General features: G+C 42.9%; 1 protein-coding gene across 1 annotated transcript in view; it reads left to right on the top strand.

Moving 5' to 3' along the window:
* The window catches only part of PHACTR1 (phosphatase and actin regulator 1), a 306757-nt gene that overhangs the window by 258744 nt on the left and 21284 nt on the right, over nucleotides 1-26729 (top strand). Inside the window, exons 8-11 of the mRNA XM_059815260.1 lie at nucleotides 88-105; nucleotides 289-295; nucleotides 2671-2879; nucleotides 4417-4573. Coding sequence (XP_059671243.1) covers nucleotides 88-105; nucleotides 289-295; nucleotides 2671-2879; nucleotides 4417-4573 — 391 coding nt within the window. The remainder of the gene's footprint in view (nucleotides 1-87; nucleotides 106-288; nucleotides 296-2670; nucleotides 2880-4416; nucleotides 4574-26729) is intronic.

Genomic DNA, 26729 nt, shown 5'->3' with positions numbered 1-26729 from the left:
ACCTGACCATGTGTGTGTTTTGCTAATGACCCAGAGGAATTTATACACATTTGCAATATCCAGTGACCTTGATTCGTCTTTCTTAAGTATACTGCAGTACTGCCTGTATTTCATAAGTGCTTTGCTTAGACAGCTGACTTAGTCAAAATGCTGTGGAAAAGGCTGATTTTAATCAAGAGGAACACAGAACATCAGGAAAAATGAGGGGCTTAAAATAGAAAGTCGTGTTATCAAGAAAGTGGATGATTCAGAAAAATTACAATGAGATGAGAAGCCGCCTATTTCTAGATCACTAGTTCAAATAAAGATCCTCTGTGGTAATTTGTACATCTTGTTGCCATCTGATACCTGCTTGGTAACCTAAATTGGTGAACCACTTTGATATCTGCTACGCTATGTGCACGCCCATAAGTATGCATCTGTAACCTACACACATCCTTCACAGAACAGGGAAGCACCAAATGGTCCTGGATGCTGAACTACTTTTTGCTCCTTTCATTTGTACTTCCAGAAGGGACTTAGTGAACTTGTACTTACTCTCTGTGTACGTGTTGTTTTAAAATTAACTGAATGATCCAGTGGTTGCGTGCACCATTGGAAGTTTTTTATTTCTTTTTTTTTTTTTTAGCAATGCTAACAGAATTCCACAGCATTTTAGTTTCTCTTGGAAATTTAATTCCAGGCTTTTGAATTTCCTACCTTTCCTCTGAAAAAGTTTTATGCAAAAAATAGCTTACAGAGAAAACAGATTTAAAAAATGAAGTTCATAAAATTAAAATTATTAAAGCATATCAATAAATTAAAAGTTAGTTGAAAGTTTTTAAGGACTGTACTGCATTTATGTGTCATAAAGAGAATTCAGCTGATGAATTTTAAAACTACTTCTGGAATAAAATTTTTTGGGTCAAACTCATTGAAGTCTAATACAAAAATTCACAAGCCAGTTCTTCATGAATCTCTCTTACTTTGTGGTGCAAAATACAGACTATCACTAAGAAAATGGAGTTCCTCTCTTCAAGGCATCCAGTAAAGCTATGCATCTCATTGTTGGTTAGTCTACAATAGTAAATGTTGCAATTAACAAAATTATTTCTTTGAAGCCTAAGATCATAATAACAGCATGGTATGGTTTGCTCACAGGATCTGAAGCCCTTTCTTCTCCTTAATCCCTGAGCACATTGTGGACTAGCATTATATACGCAGAAGTACATTTTTAAAAGTCTTTCTGGGATGTTATCTGGCAGCCATTTAAGAGTCCATGTTAACTTTAGGGTTAGAAGAAAGGGAAATATTTCAAGTTGACTCAGTGTAAAATCATTTAAAGAGAAGAAGACAGCATTTTTTCAAGGTGCAGAATGCCTCTGGTATTCTGAGCAGGCTAAAATATTCAAGGGAATTGAGGCTACTCAGCACTTGGTAAGGTCAGACCCAAATTTGTGTGCTTCAAGTGCACTTTGGCCAGCACATCTGGTTTCACACCTATGTTCTTCTGGAAAATAAAATGGGAGTTTGACATAAAGAGGGTGTCCAACAGGCAAGTGTTCCACACCTTTCATATGGCTGTAGCCTCCGCTGGGACTTAAAAGAGAGGGCAGTTTCTGACTCACAAGTAAACCTGAGTAGCCATCGTTTTTGCCTGCCAGTCTCTCATTCTCATTTCACATTGGAGAAGCAACATGAGCTATTAGATAAAAATGGATTGGGAAACCTGGTTCCGTTCCTGACTTTTCCTTTCACCTTTTGTTTGACTTTGATCTTCACCTCCTTATGTTCCTGTTTCCCTACTTGTATTGATATGTTCCTTGGTAAAGGGCTTTGGAATCAACACATAAACAGAGCTAGATGGTTGCAGTGCTGACAGCAGGTCTTAACCTAGTAAGCTGCAGGAAATGATCAGTCACACTTTAAGTGACAAAAGAAATACAGTATTAGCTCCAATTCAGATTGACCTCCAGCACCTGGCTGGAGTGAGGAGCCAGGGCAGGAGAAGGGGTATCATCACTGCAGCCCCCACAACGTAAAAGTGTGCTATTAGAAAACAAACCTCCCAGGTTTTAGCTCCCTCCCCTGTTACTCTCACCAGCTCCCAAAGTCACTTTTCTTCAAGCCCAGTTTCACATGCTCGGTCCCCTGCGCTTCAGAGAGTTATGCCCTTGCCTTCCCCTCAAGTCAATCAACATCTTCTTGCTCAAGGAGCGCAAGTCATGGTTTCCCTCTGCCTTTCTCCAAGCTATACTTTTCCTTCCTCCCACTCTCTCACTCCACCTTTTGCATTCAGGTGAGACATTTTCTCCTTACTGCCTGCACGCCAGTGGCGAGGTCACGCAGGCACCAGGGTGAAGACATGCTTATCCCTCGGAGCAGCTGATGCAATTCCCACTAAGCCTTCAGACTGTATTTGCCACAGATCTTTAGTTCTCAATCCTGGCTGCCAGTATTTCTGCTTGCATGCTGTCCTACCTCTCCCTAACAAGTGTTGTACCTTAAGTCTGATGTGTACTCCATTTAAACCCATTAGAAGTCTTGCTGGTCATGAAGATCCTTCTGTCCTCATTTCTTCTCAAAAGGGATGAAAGACCACTACTTTCCTAAACACAAGTGAGAGAAGCGACTCAGTCTTCCATTGAGCTGTTTCCTTTAGTTTATTTATTTGTTTTTCTTTCCCAACAGCTCTGGTTTACACACAGGTGACAGTGTTACAAAAACAGGACCTGGGGGCCTTCCAGACATGAGACAAGTGCCAACTGTTGTGATCGAATGCGATGACAATAAAGAAAATGTGCCTCATGAAACCGACTATGAAGATTCTTCCTGCCTCTACACAAGACAGGAAGAGGAGGAAGAGGAAGATGAAGATGAGGATAACTCATTATTTACAAGTAAGACTCATTCCATTTTTCCTTCCTCATTTATTTATTTTTTACTCTGAACTCTCAATACACAAGGGAAATACAAAGCCTGTGAATTTTCTTTCTTGACTGTGGCATTTGCATCTCTCAGGGCTTGACTACATGGGGATGCTTGGTAAATTAATCCAAAATAACAAGTGGTATGAATTTATAGTGCTTTCCCTAATCCATATGAATCCCTGTCTGGGTAGCTCTCAGAGAGAATTCAAATGACTGGTTTTGGCTTATATTGGTTTACTTCCAAATTGACTTCTGGATTCACTTTCCCAAGTGTCCGTGGTGTAGAGAGGCCCTGCCTTTGGCCTAAGTCAAGATCAGCTCAATAGGGTTACTTCAGGAGGATAAAATAAGTGCCACCAATAGAGAATCAGAGCTTTTATATGTAGTAAGTATTAAATGATGTCAGAATTGTAAGTCTGCACATACTTTGAAAGGGGTCAAAATCAGAGAATTTGGCTCAGATAAGAAGATAAGAGGTTAATTGATAGCCATATCGCAATTACAGTCTGGAGAGGGACCTGTGGCCCCTTCCTGATCTCTCTGAGAAAACCCATCTCCTGCCTCCATGTGGCATCATAGAACTCTCCCATGAAGACAAGATACAGTACTTTGCATATGACAACTGCTTGTCATCCTGCAGGTCAAGCTGAAGTTTCAGGCCCTCGGATTTATTTTCTTCTGAAAATTGGGAGCAGTACAATCAAACAACGCCCTTTTTAAAACACCCACAAAGAAGATTCTAAAACAGGCATATTTCATCTCCTCAGAATCCTCCCTTACCCTGCAAGTGAAATTAAGCAGTCTTGCTCTTAAACTAAGAAACAGAGCAGAACTGCATTATCTCACACTCTCCTGCCAAAGCCCAAAACCTCTCATGTGTTTGTGTCTCTCTCTGTCTGCTTGTGTCTGTCTTCCCTGCTCAAACTGCTTTGGATGCAAGTCTAGGGAAGCAAGCCTGAGCCATGAAAGGCCACTGGTTTTCACAGTGTCTTTGCCATTGTCACTGTCTGAGAAGCAGTGTCAGTTAATGTACATAGAGATCTGTGCTGCTTCTGATTGACTTTTGATTCCTTCTAGTGCTAGCTTGGATGTCTTGATATTACATTGCAAGAGAGAGAGGTACCTCTCTCTTTCCACATGCTGTAGCTCTGCTGCCTGCCCATATTCTGAGGCTGAATTATTCATTCCATTACATCGTTCAGAAACACTGCTAGAGAAAGCTACAGATGCTACTAGCTATTCTGAAACAAGCCCTTCTTCTCCACTCCCCTCTATGGAGCAATATTTTAATTTCTTCTTCCTGTATACCTACCAAATGCAGCTTTTCCTTACGATATGAATTGAGGTTAATTGAGCACGTGAAGTTAATTGACGCCCCTTTTCCCACAGTCCATACCAATGTAAATGAGAGCCTAGTATCCTCCCTTGGCTAGTACTTCTTTGCCCGCTGCATACTGTAGTGAAATGATGACGCCTCCTTTGGCAGAGCCTCTCCTCTCTCCCACAGGCTCCCTGGCAATGAAAGTCTGCAGGAAGGACTCTCTAGCAATCAAACTAAGCAACAGGCCTTCCAAGCGAGAGCTGGAGGAAAAGAATATCCTCCCCATGCAGACTGATGAAGAGAGGCTCGAACTTAGGCAGCAGATTGGGACAAAGTTAACAAGGTAGGAGACAAACATTTTTCTAACTCTTGCTTTTGGAAATATATGGTGGGATGCAGTTTTTATCCTTAGTCTGTACACATTTGTGATCTGTTTGTTCACAGTGTACAAGAGGAAAAGCCATGGGGGAAAAAAAAGACTCTAGACATTTTTTCTGTTCCAATGTATCTTCCCATACAATGCCCCATTTCATTTTCCTGGCAGATCCTATGGGATCTTTGGTTGTGTTAAGTATCAGCATGAACTAGGTGGATTTGGTTGTTTTCAATGCACCATTGGGAAATGTTCAGCTTTGATAACATTTTGGACTGTAGCTACAGATGCCATTTGATGGGCTATTAGTTTGGCCAAAGGGCAGAGCTATAACCTTCTCTTCTGACTGCATCTCCCATGAGTAGCTGAGTCTTTTCCTGATCCAAAATACTTATATCCTTCAGTACCTGCTTTAGATGGGTCAGGTTGGACAGATTTACCCTGTCTAGACTCTTTCTTCTTCATAACAGTGTTAGTCACCAGCTGTTCTGTTTTCTGTACTGCATGGGGTATAGAGGGGTGGCCATTAAATGAGGAAGATTTCTGTCAAGAATTAGTAAACTGAGGTCAGTTAGAAATGTCTGAGAACCTCCTATGCTCCAGCCATGACTTCTATCATCAATTTAATACTGTTATGTCATCAACTTGGTGGTATGCAGAGCTGGTGAATGCTGTTAGTTGCCCTCCAGTGTGACTCTGAGAAAACCACAAGGAGACCAGCCAGTTGTTGGGAATTTTCTTGTGCGTTTTCTTTTTTTTTTAATTTTTTTTTTTTTGGTGGGGGGGATAAGGGGGGAACACCGCTACCATGTTGTGGAGTCAGGAAGAATAGGAGCTCCTGGTAAATACCTCTTTCTGCATTTTGTCTACTATTTTTCCATGGCCTCGTTTATTGCCTCTTTGGAATAAACTAACCAGATCTTTCCAGTCTGTCTTTGAAAGTTTTTGGGCTGGACCATACTTAGCCTACTCCAAGACCTGTCTAATTCTTCAGTATTCTTGTTGAAGAGCCTCAACAGTGATGCCCAAAGTATGCAAGATGGCATTGCACTGTTGCTGGAACTGTGGTTTTTCAGTCCAGTCTTTATTCAGCCTAGTACCTTGTTAGACTGCAGCTGCACATGGAGCTCTGGGTCCCAAAGAGCAGCACATGACAGCAAGGTCCTAGTGCTTATATGATTAATTTTGAACCCTTCTGAAGCATGTGAAGAGTTGACATTTTTGTCTCTTAGCATATCTTACTGTGCACTGCTTGACCTTGCAATGACATTGAGCAGCATTTCTGTTGTGTTGCCCATTTGCCTAAATTACTCAGGTCTCTCAGAAGTTTTACAGTTCTGTCTGATGAAGGTAAATAGTGTCATTTGCAAACATTGACTCTGCAGAGCTCACTGTGCCCCAGGTGATTTTTATTATAAATATTTTATATCTCACCTCTCAAAAACCTGCTTTTTCCCCTTTAAAGATTGTTTCTTCAGCATATCTCTTTTTAACAAGGGAAACCAATTTTAGCAATACTCAGAACCCTTCCTGTGTAAGCCCCATATTCTCACATTGTTGTTGTTTGTTTCCCCAATTGCATCTCTGCTCATTCAGTCTGAAGTATAATGCTTGATCTTGTCTTCTAATATAGCTAGGACTTCGGGGCAATTGCAAATAGTTCAAGTAATTAAAACTGTGTACATACAAGTTCAAAAAATAGCTGAGCCACTGCCATTTCATTCCCATTTTATACCAGTGTGACATCACTGAGATGATGGGTAGAATTTCACAGAATCACAGAATCACTAAGGTTGGAAAAGACCTGTAAGATCATCAAGTCCAACCATCAACTAGCCTTATCTGGAATAATATAGTTGCCAGTCTGACCTTTTAATTACTAGTATTTACAACTTAGTATCTCGTCCTTTTCAGTAGTTAAAAACAATCAAGAAATATGAGGAGAAAACAACTTTCCTCATCTCTAATATGTAAAAAGCCACAGACATTTCAGCAGCAAAAAGGAAGGTACCTGTCTTACCACTGCTTTGTACCGAAATGTGATGCATCCATGTGCACAAACTGATGAATATTACATTGAAATAGAGAGAATATTTCAATCTGGGCAGTATTTCTTTACTGTCCACACTTCATTACTGAATCCATCTTTTGCCATTGCTCAGTAATTGTCACACAGTGATGCAAATGCCAAGCAAAATTAAAGTAGTGAAGCATTTATAGTCCATAGAGAAGATGCTAGATGCAGACTATAATTGCAGCTGGCAATTTTGGATTTCAGAGGGATTTGTACTGTTCCACCAATGGTCCCCTACAGTTTAAAATAGCCAGCCAATGAAATCACATATGCTAGTTATAGAAGTAAAAAATGCCGAATAAAAACTTCAGCAAACAGTTATTGTCTGTAATGGATCAATTAATTTTCACCAAGAGGCTGATTAGGATACTTCAGTATTTATGTATAATCCTCACAGTATTTTAGTTTGGAAGAGCTCATTGGCTGCCACATTTGGCAGATCAAAATTTAGTGCTATAAAGAGAATGTCATTTTTAAAGACACTTATAGCCAGGCATATTGAGAGATTGACCATTGACATATCGTGTGGGATCAAAATCATCCCAGGTGTAGTTCCTCCAGCCTTATTAGAGTTGCACCAGGAATCAATTTGGCTCAGAACTGTTTGTTAAGATCCTGTTTAAATGTAGTTTGGAACCTCTGAATGTCTAGTTAGTCCCAGAAAATTGTTATGACTTCATTATTGCATCCACCAACTGGTAGAGAGACTCCAGGCAACTCACCATGTTGCCTGTTTCCCAGGCTGGGAGAATAGTGCCTTGACTTACACCAGACCAGTTGTAAGGGTGAGGCTGCAGAGACTGTATCTTATAGCAGATTCTGGCACACTACGCACATGAATATTAGCTCAACCATGAGGCAAATTAACACCTTTGTGCCTATCATAGAAACACTTCACATGAATGTAGTGCTTCGCTGGTGTGTACCCTGTATCATGGCTCAGCACATACAGATCCAAGCAAAAAAGGAGCTTTTTGCTCAAGATGGCAAAATACCTCCTAGCAAAGGCAGGAGGTCCCACATCACGTGAATTCCAGCTACATGAATAGGCCACTGCACCGTAGACTATTTCTGGGCAGTCTTTACACAGCAATTACAGCAACTAATGAGAAGACCTCCTCCTCTAACCAAACCAGAATGGACTACTCAAAAATGTGATACCTACTCTGAAGCAAGGAGCAAAAAATAGAGAATTAAGATGTAGAACTTCCAGCTCATAACCACATGTGACTTGGGGATAGGAAATGGATGCTGGAGGCCATGTTCTTGGCTGCTAAAAACCCTTACAACTCCATTAACTTCTACTCTGAAATGCAGACCTTCTGTGCTAAGTAAATCTTTAAGTGGGTATGGGTTTCTTTTTTTTTTCTGCCTGCTCAGCTTCTCCCAGACTCCTCCATTTTATCCCTCTGGTGCCTGCACAGCTTCACAGTTGCTCAAGAAGTGCGTATAAGTGACCGTAAGACAGAAAGGTGAAAACAGGAGGAAAAACAGGACTCTGAAAGTTAACAGGGAGAGGGAAAAGACAGACTTCTGCCTTCTGCCTGTCTCTCTGGCTTGTTGGACCTGCTGGGAAACACTGGTCCCCTGGTTATGCAGGTTAGAGCGGAGGGCAGGAAGACCTGGATTTAGGTTTCAGTGGCTGTCAGGGTGAGAGGAGTGGGGCATATCTGGGCTATGACTGTGAAGCAAGGACGCAGGCAGGCTCTGGATCTGAGCTTGGAGGTTCTCCCAGGGGCAACGATAAAGGCATGGCGCTGATGGCTGATGCACAGCAGAGCCGCATGCCTCCCAGAGGCTGCGGGACTGTCGCCTGGTACTGAGACGGGTGCTTCAGTGCCAGTCCTTGCACTTCTGTTTCACCAAGGAATCATAATGGTGGTCATAAGAGAGCACACAGACTTCCTCAATCAACATATTATATAGTAAGCACAAGAGCCCCTTAGAGAAAATGTATCTATGTATTTCTGTATAGCTATACACGACACCAGACTTTGCTGAGGACTTTGCACCCCCTTTTACTGGGAAGACCTGATTTCTTTGCGTGTCTTTCACAAAGTCTCTCCCATACCCTGAGACAACTTGTGTCTTTAGACTATGGCTGATCTGCCACGTGTGCTATGAGAGAAGCTTCCTAAAGCACTCAAGTCTTTTTTGAGTCTCTTAACCCCCAACTTTAGCGAAGGTGCTCATTAGCAATCAGATACAGGAGTATTAAAGCTGAGATTTTTGTCCACTGCTTTTCAAGAATGCATGGCAGTGTCATCATCTGTTTTCCCTGAATTGCTTCCATCCTGGCCCTTCCCACCTGCGGGAATAGAATGATCTAATCATACAAAAAATCTGGCAATCCAGTATTATTATCGTCACATTGCTAATAATCAATGTTAAGGGAACTTCTTGATATTCATGGTATTATTACTGGTCAGCATCATGTCTGTCTCATCAGCACACTCCTACCCACCTCGGGGCAGAGGGCAGACTGGCTGCAGGCAACAAGGCAGGGAACTTACATAAAGGCTGTCCACAGACGAGCAGTGCGAGCAGTCAGGGGACTGCTACTCATCACTGGCAGGTGCCACAGGCAACCCAGTAAGATTTTCCAGCCCAATAAGATTTTATGCTGTGCTGCTGCCAAAAGCTGTCTGTTGTAGGAGTCATGTTTAACCCAAGAGCATGCCCGGTGTGAAAGCAAAGAGAGATGAGGTGGGGGAGCAGCCCTCTGCACATTAACTAAATAATTAAATAGAAAATAATTAAATTAGGAACAAATAAAGAAGAAAGTAACTTCTTGCACAATGTCCACACACTACCTTTTGCCTCTCTTGCGACTTTTAGTGATGGACATCCCATTGCTCGACTGAATCCTGTGACTGTGTCAGTGTATATGTCCTGCTGGCTTTAAAGCAGTGAATCAGTGACAAGCTCCTCTGTCAGATATACAGTAGTGCTCTGCATTGTTTTTTGTATAGCCCTACATTTATTCACTACAATACCTTATGGGGTGCTGTCCTTACACCAGCAAGTGGAAAATCTTGATCTGAAGCAATATAAATACTATATTGCAAGTATCATGAGGCAAAGAATAGGAAGTATGAAAATAGATCACAGAGACACCGTCTGTGTGCATATGGCTGTAAATATGTACGCTTGACATACGGACATGCACACCTGCTTGATGTGTTTATAGTCCCATTGATGCTTTGGAAATAGCACCAAGATGTCTGTGACTGAGAAATGTAGCATGAAAGATCATAAATCTTTGTTATGGAGCAGCAGGTTTGACAGATGATGGTCACCTACTACCTCGATCAGAAAGGTAATCTACTCCATGCATTCCCTAATCAATACTACGTCTTCCTCAGCTGAAAAATACTGCCTAGAAACAGAAATCCTGTGAGGAAATGAACTTGGTGAATTCCCACAAGTATGAAAAATTGTCACTGGATTTTAAAATGTCATGAGGCTGCTGTGAGGTTTTTGGACTTGTTCACATCAGGTGCTAGCTGTCCATGTGTCCCGCTGCATGAGGGAGAGTACTCAGGAGAGAGAGCAATAGAGTGTGGTTGTAAACAGAAGGGGAGATGTGAACCAGAAAGAAGAGTAGAAAAACCGGACAATTTGGGAAAAGGATTGCGTCTTCGGTATCACCATGAAGGTGACAGAGATATTACCAGTGCTGAGGAAGGGTCAGTCTGCAAGGCTTGCACAGTCGTTAAAATGCACAGCAGTTCCTTCAGAGGCCTGAGGGGACTGAATAGTCTGAAGTGATTGTTTTTATTTACTAAAAAATTAGGCTGTGCGGAGATTCAGCTTTTTGAAATGGTTCATTATTTAAGCAGTGTTGCAGTCCCGTTGAGGGGAGGGTTTATTCAGCCAGAGGATGGCAGCAAGATGGCCCTTGTCAAGCACGGCTGAATCTCCTCATGGCTGCTCCCCATCCAGCGCTGTGGAGAGCCTTTAGTGCCCTCCCCATCTCCGAGTCATTTAGGGATAAAAAGAATGAGCAGACAGCAGGATTAGGCTTTATTCACAGACCTCATTTTGTTGGGTAACGTGAAATAATTTCTTCCTAATTGCCTCTGACGTCTGCAATTCTCACACTTATTGTTAGCTTCTACTAATGAGAGAAAAGCAAGTGCCTAAAGCAAGAGCTCATCCCCAATGGCAGCGCGCACGCCTGTGTGTGCATGGAGCTTGCCTCTTTGCACGTCGGGTGCTGGGGATAAATCACACGGAAAATGGGATTGTGGTAAACAAGCTCATCTAAATCCCGGATTAGAGGGGACGATGCGACAGTGCTAGATGCATGAATGGGGGTGACCGAAAAAAGCCGCAAAGGGCTGAGCCTGGGTTTTAGCCATGATGGTACCTAGGGAAAATGGCATTTTTTTCCCTTTTAGTTTAGCTTCATGAGGAAGCTGTACATTTGTGAGAAACCCCAAGGGAGCTATCTAAATTGCCCTTAGCATCAGGAGGAAGGCAGCAAAAGCAGGTGATGATCTATGGGCAACAAGCTGAAACCAAGTTATTATTACACATCTGGGCTCAACCGCCCGGAATAAATACTCTGAGCTGAACTGATCTGGGTTCTGTGTGGGGGTACAGATGGGAGATGGGCTCTCAAGGCCCTTGTCAGCCCTCTTTTCTGTGATTGATGTCCTGGTGAGCTCTGTTGTGCTGAAAGGAAAGGTGGCTTTGTAGTTAAAATGCTCTGGGAAGGCTGCATCTTCCACGGGCTTTCCGACCTCAGGCAAGCCACTGAAAGAAACATGCACACATATATGTATATATATATTTAAGGTATGTTGGGGTCTCCAAATGTGCTTATGTGCCTGTGAACTTTGGAAAATTCCACTAGTTGACAAACTCTCATTGACAGCAAAGTTTGTGTGCTTTCGAAAAACCACCCAGATATCAGGATCTCTTTAGACATCTAACTCTGCTTCAGTAGGACAAGCATCCTCATTTCTGAGCATGGTTTGGACTTGTCTCTTTATGTTAGGAATTTTTATAGCTAGCATCATCATTCATCACAGAAAAAGACAAGTCTAACATCACAGTTGATGCTGTTACTATTGTTCTGATACGAGTTTCAACAACTTACAGCACGAATTTGCTTCATCTGAGTAATTTGCTATGGCAAAAGGTCAATGCAGCAGTCAAGGGAAAGGGGAGGTGACAGTGGGTAATGTCACTGCACAACACATCACCTCTACATGCTCCCTCATTTGGGGGATGAACAGCGTCCTTGGCCTGTGATCTGGATGGGCCCTGGCAGTGTGATCTCTCCTCTGTCGCAGCTCCGCCTCGGGATGGGATGAACCCCTGCCACCACCGGTTTCGCTCAGCCGGGACCAGCGGATATTTTGCTATGTACAAAAGCAAAGCCTCACAGAGTGGATATAGTCTGTCCTTGGGCAGATGTGTCTCTCCGTGTTAGAAGGTGGGGCTTCAAATGTGTAGAGGCAATTTATTTACGTTACTATAAAGGAGGAGGAGCGTTGTGCTGAGGAGAGGAATGCTTTTAATGGTAGGCAACAGGCAGCAGAAAGCAGCATTTAGGGCAAGGTCTCCCCAGAGGCACCCGTGAGGCCACTGGTGAAATAGAAAGTGTTTTCTCTGTGTCCAAAGTTCATTTCAGTCAGAGATGTTGCCAGCCCGGGAAGGTATTTGTTATTCCTGGGGTCTGTCACTGCTCCCATTGCCTGCTCTCATGGAAGCAGTGCGAGTCACTCTGCGCTGTCGTTGCAACATCTGTTTCTCCCATCCTTTCTCTGCAGAAGCTGAGGCAGAATACATTATGGGGTTACAATTTCCCTTTCATGCTTCCCATCCTCTTCAGCCCCCTGACACAGTCTGTATTTGAGGTCTAACTCAGGCTGGCAATACAGCTGAGACAAGTATATTTAGTCTACCTTAGTTTCCTTTGCAGTTTCAGTGGGGTGTGGTATCCTTCATTTTCTGCCCCGAATTGATTGCAGCGTTGCTTTTAGTTGTCAAACCACTGTCAGCTTTTACCTCAGAGGAAGCCACATTTCTCTGCTGGGCAAAATAATTCATGGTGATATAATGCAAGCTTATGGCAGTAGTGAAATAACATATGTCGGTAATAGAAATAGTCTTTTACTTCTCCAGTAAACAAGAGGCTGCGTGGAGTCCACGCAGTACTCTCTTTTGGGTAAAGAATGACAAACATTAATAAAAACAGGTGAAACAAACACGAGCAAGGAAGTAGCTGATTCAAAATATTATATTCTGGCTTTAAAAGAAGAAAACAAAGGTGGTTTGTTTGTTTGTTTTCTTTTGCTGGTGAATGCTGACAAATTTAGGGCAGCTCCATTAAGAACTAGCTCATAAATTTCCACCTTGAAAAAATCTAATCATAAATCTTCGTGTTTTGTTTCTGCTGATTGTGGGCAGTTAATCACAAGCACAACAGTTGCTCAGCTTGGATGACCTTGTAATTCCTGTAAAAGAAACAAATCAGATGGCAGTACAAGTAGATAAAAGAAGCAGACTGGCAGGAATAAATTTCACTTTATAGGCTGATGATTGCAAAATGCAGAAATTGCTTTTTGAGTAAAATATTTAACCTCTCTCAGAAGTTATCGTTTACATATTTTTCCCCTTCGGTGTATTATGGCCTACTTGGCAACACATGTGCTGGAGATTAACACAGGTAGTCCTTGTAAAGGAGTCAAACACATAAACCCAATTTTTTGTCCTGACTCCAATCAGCTTTTAAATATATAGGTGCTCATATATGTGTGCTGTGACTATTACTGTGAGCACAAGCAGGATTGCTAGAGAAGTAAGTCTAACTTGTGTGCATGGTCATCTATCTATGTCCAGAAACGCAGGAGTTTCATGGGCAGGTTATTGTATGTGAGTAAATAGAGGTGACTTTTTGAAGAGTTGGCCCTGTAGTAAATAGGATTTAATGTTTTATATGTTTGTTTTATATAGGATTAAATGTCTTCTGGACAAATGTACCAAGAAAGCAAATATACTTACCATTACACCTGATACAAGTATGTATGGTTGGAATTTTGCATGTTTTCCCTAAGACATAGTGTTAACACAAGGCTCACTTAGAGATGAACAGGGACTTTTTTGCGTACATGCAAAAAAGTTACAACCAGTCTTTTAGAGGCAAGCACGGATGAGAATTATGCTCATATTTCAGTGCACTGGGATTCATAAGCACTGCACAGACCATATGTGGGGATTAAACGAAGTCCTTAGCCTCAAACCTGACCATGTAAAATTACCATTTATGTTAATAACATTAGTGAAGAGGAAATGTTCTCAGGTGCAGTAGACCACATCAACATGTCTCTAAATACGCAGCCTGTACTATTCATTGCTTGCCTTTCTGATGATAAATAATTTTTAAACCAGCAAACTACAGGGAAAGCACATTAGCACCAAGGTAAATTCGGTAACCTGGTTCTTCACTGACATCCCTGAATTCAGGAGGCAGCAACACTAATGCTTAATGGTAATTAATAAAATAAGCATTCAATATATTGTATTTGCTAAATGAGCAAGCATCTCTAATGTCAGGCTGCACTATTTATCCTGCAGAATATCTGAGTTTTTCAGCATGCTGGAAAAGTCTTCACAATTTCCTTTGTTGCAGTAATCAAGACAGAAATGGTCTTCCTGCCTCCCTGCAATCAACTGGCTTTGATTTAAAAGCTGGCCTTGCAAGCAGGAGACCCTAGTCTCAAACAGCGGGGGCTGCAAAGGCGCCAGCCCGCTCCTTCAGTAGGGAACAGGAACACTGCCTGGACCAGGGCTCCTCTCCTGCACAGGCACCGGGACCTCGGTTACCTGGTGGGATGGTGGATGGCAGCATTTGGGGGACCTCAGTCACCCGCTGGCATGGCAGATGGCAGCTCAGCTGCACCCAGGCCCTGTGGGGGAGCGCGCAAGGAGATGTAAACTGCAAGTAAATGCTATCCTCAGGAGGCCTTCACAGAAGCTGCAGGGAAAGGTCCCTGGCCATCTGCCATGAAGGTCTTCTCATGGCCCCATCAGCTGGCCCACCTCCGGCTAAGCCTACGAGCAGCGTGAACAATGATCTCCTTTGGCCTCTTTGGCTGCGCTGGGAAGTTAGAGCAGCTGAACTGTGCTCACTGGCTTTCCTAGAGCACTCTGCCCCAGTGCAAGGACTTCCCTGCCCTGATATCCAGGTTTCAGCTGTAAAAAAAAGAGGGCAGACGGCCCCTCTGTCAGGAATTGGTTTGTTTGGAGTCAGGTTTACAGACACACTGCAACTGCACATCAGTCTAGAAGTGGGGAGCAACTTCCCTAACGGGAGTTTGGTGCCTTCTTGGATCTCTGCGTCAGGGCATTCTCCAGCTGAACCCAAAATCTCCCTCTGCTCCTTGCAGGAGAAGGAGTGGCTGTTGTCCCAGGGCCAGAACATCCTTAGAGACTCCCTCCCTTTTCCCGGTTAACAACTGAGTGTAAATGCCTGTGTCCTTCACCCTCAGGTTGGGCCAGAACCATTAACCCTTCCCTTGTTCGGGTAGACATATATGCTGAGATAGAGAGACCTGGGCAATTGCAGGGATCATAGAGCTATGTGATACTCCAGCATCCATTTAATCTTCCCCCTCAGACTAGCAAAGAAAATCTAATACTCTACTGGAGTTAGAAGAGCTGCCAACATTTTGCACTGCACTGTTTAATTCCAGCGAGTTAAAGGCTCCATCATGTTTTCTAATGTAACATGACAGATGAAAAAAGGCTCTGCAGCAGTGAAAAGATATGATTTTTGCCTCTGAAACCCATCACGTGTGACACGCTTTTGGGAGGTACTTTTATTTCCCTTTGTCTTGACTAATTCTTCTCTTCAGAGTCTTTATTCCATCTTGTTTCTCCTTGTATTTCAGTAGTGCTAGTAGGCCCCCTCCACACCACCCTAGTTCAAGATACTGTACAGCACCTGGCTTCAGTCTGAAGGATTTTGGAGCAGATATAAAGACAGTGACGGGGAAATGCAAGGCATCAGTGGGGGAATACTAGGCATCACACCTCACTTGTCTCAGCATCCTCCCTGATCGTTGCGCGCTTGACTGCCTCAGATTTGATTCTCCCACCTGTCCATCACTGTACCTTGCCTTTCTCTCAGTTCTGTGCACTTGTCCCTGAACATGTCATGTTTTAACAATTAGGGCACGTGTTAAAATCTTTAAGAGAGAACAATGCTGCCTCACTATTCAGCATAAAAGTATATCTGAAAGGATGAATTTGACTCAGCAGTACTAAAGATTTATTGCCATCTTTATTTTCTTTAATGTTTCTTTGATCAATCATGGCAACTGGGAGAAGTGCCCAAAGACCGGAGGAAAGCAGATGTCACTCCTATATTCAAGAAGGAGGACTCAGGGAATTAATGGCTAGTCAGCATCACCGCGATCACTGGGAAAGTGATGGAGCAGCTAAATCTGGAAACCGTATCCAGGCACGTAAAGGACAAGAAAGTCATCAGGAGTAGTCAATATGGATTCACAAGAGGAAGTCATGCTTGATCAACATGATGAACTTCTACAATGAAATAACTGGCCTGGTAGACAAGGGGGGAGCAGTAGATAGTGTTATGTAGACTTCAGTAAGACTTTCAACATTGTGTCCCGTAAGATCCTCACAGTGAAGTTGTTGAAGTATGGGCTGGATGGGCAAATGGATTGAAAACTGTCTGAATGGCTGGGCCCAGAGGCTGGTGATCAGTGGCACAAAGTTTAGTTGGAAGCCAGTAATTAGCAGTATACCCCAGGCGGTCAATGCTGGGTCCAGTCCCCTTTAACATCATTCATTAATGATCTGGATGATGGGCAGAGAGTACCCTTAGCAAATGTGCTGATGATCCAAAACTGGGAGGAGTGGCTGATGCACCAGAGGGTCATGCTGCCATCCAGAGGGACCTTGACAAGCTGGAGAAGTGGGCTGACAGGAATCTCACAAAGTTCAACAAAGGCAAGTGCCAAGTCCAGCACCTGGGGAGGAACAACCCCTTGCACCAGTATATGCTGGGGGTCGATCAGCTGGAGAGCAGCTTGACAGAAAAGAATCTGGGGGTCCTGATGGACACCAGGTTGGACACAAGCCAGCAACATGCCCTGGCAGGAAAAAAAAAGGCTAATGGTATCCTGGGATGCATTAGAAAAATTATTGCCAGCAGGTCAATGGAGGTGATCCTTCCCCTCTGCTCAACACTGGTGAGGCCACACCTGGAGTGCTGTGTCCAGTTCTGGGCTCCTCTGTACCACAGAGATATGGGCATATGGGAGAGAGTCCAACAAAGGGCCACAAAGATGATGAAGGGACTGGAGCATCTCTCCTATGAGGAAAGGCTGAGAGAGCTGGGACTGTTCAGCCTGGAGAAGAAAAGGCTCCGGCGGGATCTTACCAATATGTGTATGAATACCTGAAGGGAGGGTGTAAAGTGGACAGAGCCAGGTTTTTCTCAGTGGTGCCCGCTGACAGGACCAGAGGCAACGAGCACAAACTGAAACATAGAAGGTGCCCTCTGAACATCAGGAAACAGTTTTTTCACTGTGAGGGTGACCAAGCACTGGCACAGGTTGCCCAGGGAGGTTGTGGAGTCTCCCTCTTTGGAGATATTCAAAAGCCATTTGGACACGGTCCTGGCTCTAGGCAGCCCTCCTTGAGCAGGTGGGTTCGACCTGATGACCTCCGAAGGTCCCTGCCAACCTTCACCGTTCTGTGATAGCACAAGGCATCAAAAGAGCTAACAAAGTCTTTGTGTATTACCAACATGTTTGCCTTTTGAAGTGCACGATGCTGTTGGCTGATTTTTTTGTGTGCCTTTGGCACTGCAGAGTGGCCAAGTTCTGTCTCAGACTTTCCCAAATCCTGACTCCCTTTAGTCCCCCCAGTCTAAGGTTATTGTGAATGTGTCTCATAAAGCTATTATGATGCAATGCTTGACAAATTTCTCCTGCTTTGGGTTATTGCACAATGGCTGTGCGGGCACAGACAATTTAGCCAGGTCACCAGCTCTGACAAATGCCTGTCTATGACATGTCGACTGTAAAAGTCTCTAGCTCACTTCAGTTCCAAGAGACTATGGGGTTAGCCCTTGAGACCAAACTCCTCGTGCTCCACTCCATGGAAAAAATTACCAGGGCTCAGTTTCTAAACAAGAACATCTCACAGGCACGCTTTATTCACACAGAAATCAACTCCAGGCGCCCAGCTTCCCTCAACAAGCACTCCTCTCAGCCCTGCGCGTCCCCATCCCCTCAGTCCACCTCTGCCATAGCAAAAAAACCCAGAGTCCCGGTTTCACTTCCAAGAGTTTTTCAAGTTCCTTGCACCCTTGTATAGCTCTTTTCTCCTTTTCTAGCTATCCGAGGCAGAACCTTAAGATCTGCCTTCAAAACTTTCTGTCTTTGGGTGGATCCAGAGACAACAAACAGTAATTTATTATTCTTTCTCAATTTGGGGAATTGGGAGCTTGCTCCTTTCAGAAACATCCCAGACAGCCTGCAAGGGTGCTCTCTGGTATCTATACAACAGTAATGATCTCCAGGAGTGCAGAGTGCAGCAATGTTCTAATGGCTTTAGTAAGAAGGAGGATGGAAGCATGTATTTGACACACATTTTGCCAAAACCGTGGCTCATCGGAGTTTGAAAAGCTGACAGAGCATAGTGGTTGTGAGACTTTTTTTTCCCCTTCTTCCTTAGCAGCTGGTGTTCATTAGCTGGGCTCAGCAGAGCACCACTGCTGTCAAGCAGGAGCAGAGTTGTTATTAGCACTAGGTAATCTCCAGTCATGAGAGTGGGCTTAACACCAAATAAATGATAAGGTACAGATGTAAATTCAGTATGCTTGTAAAGCAAAACACAAGTCCACATGGCTGTGGCCAGTGGGGGCTGGAAGGAAGGACTGAGAGAGTGTATTCCTTTACTTAAGCTATATGCTGATGCATGAGAAATTGCATGTTTTAAACTAATCATGAAGTTGAGAAAAGCTAGGAAGCAAGCACTCTATCTGTTTTCCCAGGCCATCCCTGCCAGCATGTTTTCGTGCCAGTCTGCAGCCTCTCATAGCAGTAGGCACAGTTTCCAGTTTTGCAAACACTTTGTGCATCATCACTATACGTTCAGAAGGGATTTTGTCAGGGTGACTGTGCTGATTCCCTTTGCTACCTCTCTCCAAGCCCCCTCTCCTTGCCTTCACTGCAGCTGGATATGCAGAAAACAAGTGGATACCACAAAACCAGGGCACTGAAAGCCCAGGACGGAGGTATTTCAGTCCTGGCATCTAAGTAAGTGTGCCCTGCAGGGAAATCCAGGCTTCTCCTATGGCATGTCAGCAGCCGTGAACAAACAAGCTTTGCTCATCTTGCATATAAAACATTTCAAATATTAACTCTCTTCAGCCTCTCTGCCTGAATGCTGGCTACATAAACTATTCAGACCAGTAAAGAGCTCAAAAGACAATCACCAGTTTAAGGCAGTCTTTCTTTAGAGGACAAACAAGTGCAAAAACGTGGGTTTTAGTAGCACCCTCACTTGAAGTGTCACAGGGAAGACATCTACAACGCTGTCCCAGTGGGGTTTAAGAAGTGAAGTGTGGCTGAAGCGTAAAGGAGAAATCACTCTGCAGGTCAGCCAGGCCAGGAACAGGTTTGTGTCCCATTTTGTATGAGAAAGATGGAAGATGTCATTGGGCGTTCCCTCCCCCTCCTTAGTTCAACATCAGCTCTAACTAAGGAAAAAAATAATGAAAAAGCTACTGGTCTCCCTCAGCAGCTAGACTGTGGTAATGAAGCAGGTTTTTACATTGATAAAGTGTCAGGGGGAGCTGGGGAATGTGCAGGCAAGGGTACAGGCACCTGATATTAGTCGGAAAACTAAGAGTGGAGAAACTGCAGTAGGTGTTGAACTGAGCCCTCGAAACTTCAGGGAGAAAATGGAAAAAGCTGATGTCACACTATGCAGACAACGAAGAGAAAGGCTGCAGCCTGTTCAGGGTATCACATAGGGTTTGTATGTCTCTCTGGAAGTGTTTTGTTTCATGAGGGGTTTTTTGTTTATTTTGAAGTTAAGAGTATTTCCCTGGAAATAGGATCTTTGTTACTTTGGAGATTATTGATTCCTGCTGCTAATTCCTTATTCGATGTAATAAGCCTCTTTGTAACATTCCATTTGTTTTGCTGTGGAAATAATTATGAAGCAACAAAAAACAAAAAAAAAGGATTATCACTTTATGGTCCAAATTTAGCCTCCGGGTAATTATGTGTGTCTCAGTAACTCTGAGAGAAGAAAATGCAGATGGGACAAGAATTCTCCCGAGGAAAAAATATCTTGTTATGCTTTTAGGCCACTAGATTTAAACCTAAAGGTGATGATGTAATTGTGAGCAAATTGCGTCTCGTATCTCGTCAAAATAACAACTGTGCAGTTTCCTGAGGCGCGGGGTTTTTTAATTGTAACCAGGTGAATAATTTCTTCCTTTTTTTTTTAAAGTAGCCATTCTTGGTATTTTCTCTTTCTGGTGCAGCATGTTTTCACTGATGTGCCATGAGATGCTACTATTTCAAAGGAAATATTTCTAGGTTTTGCTAGTGCATAGAGGCAGAAGTAGGCGCTGGCAGTGAAGATGTTAAATACACACCAGCTGGAAGGGGACAGGTTGTGTTCTTGAAGGAGGTGGGAATTTATACAATGAGCAAATCTCTGGGTAGGGCGGTGAAACATGAAATTCTCTAGAAAGGCAAGAACTGAATTCGCAGAGAGTGATGCAGATACAAAAGAATCAATGTTGTAAAACGTGTGCAAAGACCCAGTCTGATCAGCAGGTATCACAGATTCAGGTGGGACCATTAAATGGCTAGGAACAACCCAGACATCTGCACTGGAGCTAGCAATGCGGCTACTGGGGAGAGCTCACCTTGTAACTAGCTTCGGTAGATTTGTGCTTGTAATTACCGTAGCAGTTACTGCAAGAAGAGTTGTGTCTACTGGAGTTGGCTGAAGAAGGGATTTTTTGCATTTGGTACTCAAATGGAAGAAAATAATTAGAAAGTGAGATAGGGAAAACTGAATAAAAATAGCAAATTAAGGCATTAATTTTTTATTACAAACTGAAAACTAGCATTTCAGGTCAGAACCAAATATTTTGTTCAATGCATTTTTTTAATGCTTTCTTAAACAACTTTTTTTTTTAAAGAAAAGTATGTCTAGTGAATTGTTTTCTCAGCTGAAACTATTCACTAAGTTTGACCTCACCTTGCAGATAGTTTCTGACCTGCTGGAACTCAGTTTTTCAGCAATTTTACTCTTTGTCACAAACGTTTCACCCAGCCCTAATTCTTAATCTTCAAGTGAACATTTTAAGCCATAGCCCTTTGCAGTAATTCAGTGTTACTTATCTCCTGCCTTTCATGCAATCTGGGGGTCTGAAATCCCTCTAGCACAAAACAGTTAATCACTCTTAAAGCTCTCAAATTTGTTCACTTCCAGGAATTTTCACCTCAGTAACAAGACAAAGTGTGGGTACCATGCTATTTCCTATACATCTTTTCTCCCAGAAACTGAGTTATCATGGGTTTGAATTGCTAACACTGCCAACTTCTGTTATCAAAGCATTTCTTTAGAATTCCTGTATTGTGGCTGTTCTGAGTCACTGAGTATTTTAGCTTTTGATTCATTTCTCAGAAAGTGGATAAGTTGCTTTTTTTTGACATGACCAATGTAAAGTGCCTGTTTAGAGATGAATTTGATTTCTGCAGTATTGTTTGTTTGCCTTTCTTCATGCTGGCACTGGTAAAATGGTCTATAACAAACTAACGCGGTCAGGGGATATACAGAATTCTTCTCTCTCGCCATTCTTTGAGTGGTCTATAGTTGCTGCAGTAGCAGAGGAGACTTTTTCAAGTTGGCCCTACAAGTGTTGAGCTTGCTGTCCGCAAGCTGGTGAAGCTCCCCGCCCAAGTTTCTTTTGTTAAAACCAACAGCTTTTTGCATTTTGGATTGAGATTTGTCATGATGGTCACAGATCATTTGGACTGCCAACCAAAATTGGTTTGTTTATGTGTTTTAAATGTCCCTGGCTTGATATTGTAGGATTACAGTTGTGTTAGTGCATATGTGAATAAGAAGTTAGGGTGCTTTTTTAATTAGACAAATTGCATACTGACAGTGCTAGAAGTGTAAGATACCTGCTAATGCACAGGCTATGCAGATACAGTCACTGTGGTCTATGTATAATCACCATGTAGTCGCTGTGGTCCGCAGAGGCCCATCAGGAGGTCTGGTCTCCACGCTAGCTAAATATAGGGAAGATGGTTCCTCCATTACATGCTTCAGCCCTTAACCCTTCCTCGGAGCCAGCAGCTGTTTCTCAGCGGAGGCAAAATTTAAGTTTGTGGCAGCAGATTTCTCAGGAGAGGACCCTTAGAGGAGAGGGGCACTGGGAAAGATCAGTGGGGTTTTAGAGGGTTGTGGGAGATTCAGGGAGTGGGGCTGTGCTCCCATTGTCATCCCTCAGCCTCCCTCCGTGGTTTCTTCCCTGGCCCCACAGACCTGCTTCCAGCCTAAAGCGTTGCTTCCTCTCTCCATCCCGAGGCCACCACACGTCCACAGGAATAACTGCTTTATTCCTATATCAAACCATGCTCAACCATGTGAGCTTCCCTGAGCCCCAGGAGCCGGGGTGGGGGGACATGCCAAGAGGGAAGGGGGCTCCGTATTCTGGCTCTTGCTTGGAGATAGCTCTGCTTTTAAGAGTGTAACTTTCATGGTAAGAAGCAGCCATGTGCTGGAGACTAGAGGGGAACCCCCAAATTTGTTTAATCCAAGTTGCTAAAAACACTAAGGGTAGTGTCACAACTCCAGTGACAACTGGCTTGGTTGGGTGACAGAGAGCTGAAGGGGTCTGGGCCCCTGCCTCAGGTCTGTTGTTTGGCAGAACAATCCATAGGATAGTCCAGAATGGTCCATAGGATACTCCAGGAAGCCTTTCAGCAGCAGCAACACACTGTTGACACCTTTGCAAATATATTAATGATGATCTGGTCTCCTACAGATCTTCCAAATATGAGGTTACACCTCAAAATTGGGTAAGTGCTGAAGATGGCAGGGAGAAGCCTCCAAAGACTAGTGTTTGGAGGAAAAGAATATTGTATTTAACCAGAAAAAAGTAACTTACTATGAGGAGTAAGGCAAATAAAGTTTCTGAGGTTTAGCATCTAGATCTTTCCTTCAAAAATGCATCTTTAAAGACTCGTTGCTGTAAGTATGTTTGTTCACAGACATAAAACCACATTACTATAGAGAGAAGAGATTTTAAAACAAACCAGACACAATAATGCCTGTAACCTAGCAAGCATATCTGTTTAGCTCAGATTGATTTTTGTGGTCCCGCTTTACTCAAGTCGTTCATGGATTGACCTTGAACTGTGAATTATGATCTCTTTAGCTTTGTAAAATCAGCTTTTGGTTCAATGTTACTGATTTGGATAAGCAAGTGTCTTCTCACAATGCTGTACAGACAACAGAAGGACAATTGCTAACATTTTACAACATTTTTTTCTTCATTACAATGGGTCCTAACATCCGTCTGTTTTTTCTGGCATGCTTTAGATTTTCAACCAGGGTTTAGTACATTTTTCCCTCTGGATTTCTAGTACTCAAAAATATCCCATTTTTATTGTTCCAAAAATATATTCTTGAATTGGATACATAGTAAATTCCCTCCTCTAAAAATTATTGTTCTTTGTTTTCTACTGCAGTTGTTGGATATTTTGTTCTTGGGATTAGGGATAAGAGATTTGAGAATTAATTCTGCAAAGCTCATGTGGTGTAACTATCTTAATTCTGCCGTGCCCTTTTTTTTTTTAATCATTTAAACTTGCATGATCGTATTTTATGTGAACAGCCAGCATTTGGCTAAAAGGTTTGGTGTTAATGAAACTGTACGGTAATGAAACAGAGAAGGTTCCATTTTAGAGCTTGAAGTGTGAGACATGAGCTTGCATGATCTTGCAATGTTCCACATGTCAGTAAGTGTTTCGCAGTTAGTATTATCGAAAAAGGGGCCGAAATCTGAATTTGTGTGTCTAGCAGTACTTGGCTTTATCTTTAGAAAAGAATAAGAAATTAAGTAATTCCTTGGGGAAATGCAGGTGTCTGCATTGTGATATTGTGGTCTAATTTAAGATTGATGACTTGGGTATGTCATTATTCACACAGCTATAAAACTCTCTTTCTACACAGAGTCATAGGACTATCTAGTCATTCCTTTATTTCTTTTAACAAAATACAGAGTTCATGGCCCAAGATAATTCTGCTTTATTTGGGCATTTTAAAGAAATATGTTCTGTATATGATAGGCAAGATTTTAACTTTATGCAAACATAATGAATTGTCGAAATCTACATTTTGAATATGATTCGCTTTCCCCAGGAGACCTAATTTGGGCAGCCTGTTCTTTCTTGGGGAGTTTGTAACTTTCCCAAGAGTAAATCAAAACCATAATAAATCAGTCCCTCAGTCAGCTGAAACAGAAAAGACTGCATTATTTGAGCTATGAGTCAAGATGCATTCACATGGGCTAAAGAACGAGAAAACAAATTGGTGAGGTTTAGAGTTTTAAACAAAGGGCCAGCTTGGTTATATTTTTCACTATCCACAGATGCTTGAGCAAGCAGAAAATTTGCTGATTAGTCTTCCTAAAAATCCTCACCGCAATCTAGACTAGGCAGAGCTTTAAAGTTTATATTGAAGCTGTTTCTCAACACAAACCCAAGTCTGGGATAAGCATAATTTTGGGGGGTAGTAAAAGACTGCTTAGAGCCTAAATTAACATCTGAATAATTTTAGTTGAAAATCTGATTTTCCTGCAGAGCCCAGCTGGATACATGACTGCAAATGTGTTATGGGAGCTGTTATTTTGTTGGTTTGTGTGCCAGACTGCTCTGTATTTTTTGAGGTGCACTAGGAAGAATTGCTGAGCAAAAGCATTGCCTCTCTCCTCCAGGACATAGGACTGTTGTAGCTATCCTGGACCAGGTGGTCCAGCCCAGGGAACAAACTGGGATGCTGAGACAGCAGAAGTACCTTGCCAGTAAGGCACCATCAGAAAGTACTTAGATCTTCAACTGATACCAGTCTTTAAATTTTCACCAAAAGCAAGCACTTCCTACCAAAATTGTCTAACTAGTTCTCATCTAAACTCTGCCTCAGTGGTGCTTCATCCATTTTCCCAGGGATGAACAGCGGTCTCTGCCCACTTTGGTCTTCTCTAGTCATTGCCACAGGCTTCTTTATAGCTGCAGAAGCAGCACCACCTCCCAGGGCTGAATGTTTAACATCAACAGGAAAGTGGAGAGCAGTCATTACATGGTAACTGAATCGTGGCAAACACTCCTTATGGTTTTATTGCCTTAATTTCTCAGGAAAATGAGTTATAAGGTGTATTATCATGACTGATACCAGGAGACTTGTCACACAGGAAAGATAGCTTAAAGGAAGAGGTAATATATCCTACAAATGAGCCAACATCTTAATGGAGCCTAGTACAGGAATTTTAATGGTGTAAAACTCTTACATTTGCTTCTTTGGGTAGGGATTTTGTATTTAATATGCATTCAGTTTATTCACTCCTTGATAAAACTGTATTTAATCCCATTTTATAAATCTTGTTAGGAGAAAGACAGTTCTCTGCAGACCCTAAAGTCTGGCTGGCAATATCTGGGCTGATACTTCAGAGAAAGTGAACCTCCAGACTTACAGATATTTTTTGCTCATTGTGCAGTGACATAAGGAAAGGAGGTAGTTCATTCCTACCCTCTGCTAACAGTTAACTGGCAGAAGCAAATACAAGATTTTCTTCTCTGTTTTACTCTTCCAATTTTCTGTACTTGGCATGGGAGTGCAAAGAACCCCTGGTATCCTATACTTCATCAATATTGCTTTGCTGATGCATTATTATTGGGAACGGCAAGCTAAATTAAGCAACAGTAAGACTCTTTACTCCCATTGAATTTTCCTCATGTCGAATTATATAGCTGATGTAAATCAGCGCAGTTCTACTGGCTTCAGTTGTGCTCATTTATGCCAACTAAAGAGCAATGTGACAAGTAGTTCTTTGTAGCAGCTGGCTTATCACATGGCCAGCTCAGATTTACTCCTCTCTTAGAGCAATCTCTAGGGTGGTATGAACCCAGTTGCAACTGTGTAAAAAGATTTGCATCTACAGAATAAATTCAAGAATTGCTCCAGAGGTTATGCCCCACTGCGCTCAGAAGTTATTTTACATCAGGGTGACCTATGTCATCAGGAACAGCTGTGTGAGCATGGCTCGGCTCCGAAATGTTTTAGGGATGTTCTGGACACCTCACGATACTGCTGCATGCCCTGATGTGACCACCCATGACCTGTTTGCCCATCAATCTTGCTCTTGGGTCACGCACACCAGGTGTAACCATTCAAGCGCTGGAGAGCTGCTGGGTTCTGCCTCTCGTATCTGCAAACACTCGGAGTTAACAAGCCTGGCAAGTATATGGGGCACCATTTTGCAGCAAGCCCTGTACTATATCCAGTCATTTTACTTACAGATGACCCCATACTAAGCTCTTAAATTTTCTTGCCCTCTGGGCAGAGGCAAAGATGAATTCTTGATACCCAGAAAACACATATCCAGCACCATCCTGCTCATGCTACAATGAGCTGGATGGCATTAACCAGCCTTTTCTCAGAGCTTATCCACAACAAAACAGAAGATGAAGGAGAGAAAACCCATGACTCCTAGTAGGGGACAGCCAAGGCAGCCCAGAGAACCTTGCTTCAAAGGTGCTACCAGATACAAGGGCTGCAAGGATCTGACCCTCAGCCCCACAACTAGTTGGCCGCTGTTCTGAGAGCCCTCCGGGTACGGCCATACTTCAGAGCAGGGTAAGCATCACTGTGTGGGCTCTTAATGTAAGTGTTTTTTATTGCCTGGGGAGATGTACAGCCAGTTTTCCCTTTTATTGCTCCTGCAGGACACTGCCACATTGAGCAGAA

This window comes from Gavia stellata, chromosome 3, assembly GCF_030936135.1.
Source record: "Gavia stellata isolate bGavSte3 chromosome 3, bGavSte3.hap2, whole genome shotgun sequence".
NCBI lineage: Eukaryota > Metazoa > Chordata > Aves > Gaviiformes > Gaviidae > Gavia > Gavia stellata.
Note: the sequence above shows the minus strand (reverse complement) of the source record. Positions and strands in the feature narration are given on the sequence as shown.